The sequence below is a fragment of the Pholcus phalangioides genome, unplaced genomic scaffold, assembly GCF_987345545.1.
Source record: "Pholcus phalangioides strain wild (caught in Gottingen) unplaced genomic scaffold, Ppha-v1.0 ptg000008l_1, whole genome shotgun sequence".
NCBI classification, from domain to species: domain Eukaryota; kingdom Metazoa; phylum Arthropoda; class Arachnida; order Araneae; family Pholcidae; genus Pholcus; species Pholcus phalangioides.
Window position 1 is genome coordinate 42,858,279 of NW_028301601.1, and position 4,172 is coordinate 42,862,450.

Here is a 4,172-nt window from a genome sequence, read left to right on the forward strand (position 1 = left end):
CTTTAACAGAGTGAAGATCCACGCTATTTAAATGTCCCGAAACTTCCAATTTGGTATTTAAATCAACTAATTTTCTACTTCTAAGATCGGGTAATAAGTTGAAATAATGAAAGAAGTCGGCTCCAATGATCGCACATGACACATCACAAATGAAAAACGAAAACACAAACGATTTCCTAAGGCCTAAATTTAAGGTGAGTAATTTCCGGCCATATACTTTAATTCCGGTGCCGTTTGCAGCTTTGAAATTTTGAATCGGTGCTAATTTGAAATCATTTTTGGTTGCCGGTACAAGAGAACAGTCACTACCAGTATCAACGAGAAAGCGAATGTTCGTTTTACGATCGCGAATAAATAGGCGACGAGAACTTACTGGCAAGTGGCATGTCGCCGCTACCACTAGCCGTTGTCGCTTCCCTGATAGGAGCATGGCTTCGTACACTTCCTCGCGTTGGAACGGAACTTGCGATGATACCAACATACGTCAGAAACACTCGCGGGACTTTTCCGTCGGAAACGGGATTGATTTCGATCACAAGAATGACTGGCTTGTCTCAAAACAGCAACTTTTTGCCGTGCCGTAGTTGTTGTATTTCCTCCATCAGCTCGGAATTCAAGGAAGCTGCACTAGCTTGAGGGATCGATGGCTTCGTAATCTCTGATTTCCATCGGCGTTGACTCTAGGATGCGATCCGCGACTTCAGCTGCTTTCTGTGGTGTGAGTGGCTGTATGACAGCTAGAATCGAAGTAACATTCGGCGGAAGCTGCTGTAGGAACAGTCCCGAGAGAAGAGAGTCGGCAATGTCGTGATTTTCCGCACGCCGCTGCATGATTCGGAGAAGTTCGGACAGTTTCCTATCACCCAGCTGTTCCCCGGACATGAGAAATCGGATTTCTTTCGTTTTCGATTCGCCACATCGTTCGATAATGACAGCTTTCAGTTCTTCATACGGGTTGACTTTCCCGTGCTGCATGATGAAATCGCGTACCATTGTATCTATTTCCGGAGGCAGGTGAGAAACGCAGTGGTTGTACATAGTTTTTGAGTACGTTATCGGCTTCGGTGTTGCGAGTTCGAAAGTGGCTTCCCACATTTCAAACCACAAGGCGGGATCCGACCAGAACCTCCTAGAGATAGAAGGCTTCTGCACTGTTTGCCGTAAACGTCATTCAGACTACCTAGCAAGTTTGCCACATTTTGAAACACAGCATGCTATTTCGTTTCTTCTTATTTTGGCGTAGAATTTTCCTGATTGGCTCACTAATACCGCATAGTGATTGGATGTGGGGCACAGAAATCGCCAATTCTGAGCCCGATCATTTCTTTTTCTCACAACGATGATACTGGCACGAGCAGGGAAATTTTTTTCCCTGAATATTCTGAGGGAAAACGGACTACTTACTGACGTCACAAGCACACTGCGGAGGCCTTCTATCTCTTGGAGGTGCTGATCCGACGCGGTAAAAATTGGTATCCGTATCGCCGACGCTTCTGCCATGTTGTAAAAGGAAAACGATACCGTGAAACCACGAGGCGAATGAGAAACGATACACATAAGACGATCTTCACATACCTAAAAGGCTACGCCTGGGTCACCATTATCCTCTTGGTGAGTGATGGAGAAATTGAGAAAGACCATGGTTATGCTAGTTAAAATAAAATATTTATTACTATTTAATTTATAAACTTAAATTCAGGATGGTAATTATTGCGTTTTCATTCCGCGGTTACTGCCAGCCAGAGTTGCCAGGTCCTTAAAAAATTTCCAGCCAAAATCCTCTTCAAAAGTAGCCAAAAAATAGCCCAAATTAATTGAACATGTGCTGTAATCTATGAAGCTACAAGTGAGCTACAGTTTGACGATATTCTAGCCTACAAAGTTGTGGCTTATAGCTTTTCTTGTTATAGTCAGTAACTCTCTTCCCCCCCCCCCCTTTTACGAAAAAAATGTTTTTATTTTTTACCGAATAAATTGATTTCTTTGAAAAGTTGCGAAAGTCAGGGCTACACATTCTCTCCATTCTCTCTCCTGTAAAAACAGCCCAGAGATGGCCTGGAGTCGAGGCCGTCTTAAAAGCGTAATGGGCAACCGGGCAAATTGATTTAGCTCAGCCCTCTATCCAGACTGCAAATGCCTACTTATCAATTCACATGCTTAATCTCGCAAATCTTAACCATATCTCATCCCCCCCCCCCACTCTTCATTCAAGGCCTCCGTGTATAACGTGCCCGGGTTGGCCCATGCGTCAAGACGGCAGTGCCTCAAGTGCATAGGTGCCTACGAAATTTCGTACAATGATTTTAAAAATTGGATATGGGTCCCAGACCAGATTTTTCACGGTCTAGTAAACAAAAACAAATTAAGAACTCTTCTGGGTTCTTGGCAGGGCCGTTTTAAGAGCATCATGGGCTCCAAGCCAAGTGATTTTTCTGATTCCCTACATGGAAAATCCTCAAAAAATACAACCACCTCCCGTTTTTCTGAGGCCCCTCTTCTCTTGAGACCTGGGTGGGCCCATGCGTTAAGACGGCACTGGTTCCTGGGCTTGAGCGCTGCTAGCTCCACGCTAGTGGAGGCTACGGTTTCTTTCACTGGCTTCTGTGGTCTAGATACCGTGTTTCCTAACCTTCGGGCCGGAGCAACACCTATAGCAGAAGGCCTCCGCGTGAAGCTCGGGACGTCACTGAAGTTGCCCATTTCCCTCATAATATTGGATATACTACATTGGATATTTTATAACCGACCGGCAGCGGTATCATAAAGGTTGAAAACCACTGATTTTTTTCAAAACCAGGACAGTTTCTTAAGTTTTTGTTTTGCCGCCCCTTCAATTATTGGGTGTCAAAAGCATTGTGGTTGAAAGTTCTGGCTTTCTATAGTTGGGTGAGATACCCCCCCCCCCTCCACTTCTGTCTCGTCAGGAAGAAAACACAACATGAGGTGGGGACTAAAGTGAAAAAGAAAAACAAAGCGATAAACCCTAATTGTCTTTGTTTGCTCGCAAACAAAGACAAATAGGGAGAAATATATTCGCCATGTGAGCAACAATTTTGGAAAAACCACCCAAAAAACCACACCCGCCAAATCTAAAAATTTCCCGCCGAACCGTTTTGAAACCAGCCCAATTTGGCGGGAAAACCGCCAATCTGGCAACTCTGCTGCCAGTGGAAGTGTGTGTTTCTCGCCAAGCAAGATCAAATCTTGCCAAACATCGGTGGTTTCACGGAATGTACAACAACTTCGATATGAACAGCTTTCGGGCAAACAATACAAAAAACAGCGATATATTGCTTTGTCAAAAAAGATCCGTGACCTCTGTGCTGTTTTATGTTGACAGGCCCTCCAAAGTCATCTCCTTAAACTGAAAGAACGATTCAAAGAGGAATATTACAGTCATTAAAAAAGGTTATCATCAAAAGGTTATCATTAAACGATCTCCCACCCGTAAGATACCATCACCACAATTTTCAACGGATGTATTTTCAGAAGAAACATCCCGAGAAATATGTTCAATTGGTTCCAATGAATTAGAACGTCACTTTCTCAAATGAAAAATATGCTTTTTGAAAACATCGATAAGCTGCGGCTGCAAACAAATGTTTATAGAGCTTGTCAAATCACACAACCGGATAATATATAATCAACATACGTGTCGTTCTTAATGACGTCAGCAACAGCTGATAAGCTCTCCTCACAGTTCAAGGCCATCTGATGCAATGTTCTAGTAGCGAGGAAGGGGGTCGATGATGTCCCATAAGTTACCGTGCACACAGTTGATATTCCCTTATCTCTGCATCCTTGTGGTCTCTCCAAACTATTCGTTGATACCTTTGGTCAGCAGGATCAACTAGGATTTGACGATACATTTTTTCGATGTCCGATGCGTAAGCAATTTTGTGAATACGGAAATTGAGAAGAATAGAGAAAATATCTCGTTGCATAACTCCTCCTACTCCGATGATAGCATTCAAAGATACAGATGTGGATGACTGACAAGAGCCATCAAAGACTACTCTTAATTTAGTTGTTGTGCTAGAAGGTTTCAGGACACCATGGTGAGGCAGGTAAAAAACCTTTGTACCATCTGCAGCAAGATCTCTCGACGATACCTCTACCATGTGCCCCAAAGCTTCATATTCCTCCATGAAATGTTTATATTGAATACCCAT

The 4,172-nt window shown here is 43.4% G+C and overlaps 1 protein-coding gene across 1 annotated transcript; it reads right to left on the reverse strand.

Annotated features, from left to right (window-relative positions):
• Window positions 1-3,761: 3,761 nt before the first annotated feature.
• LOC149084317 (uncharacterized) lies at window positions 3,762-4,172 on the reverse strand. The gene has a single exon (XM_089235303.1). The coding sequence runs from the start codon at window positions 4,170-4,172 to the stop codon at window positions 3,762-3,764; it is 411 nt and encodes a 136-aa protein (XP_089091429.1).

Bases quoted from the DNA above. Each gene is read 5' to 3' on its own strand.
- LOC149084317 (XM_089235303.1), bottom strand. From the start codon at position 4,172: ATGGGTATTCAATATAAACATTTCATGGAGGAATATGAAGCTTTGGGG.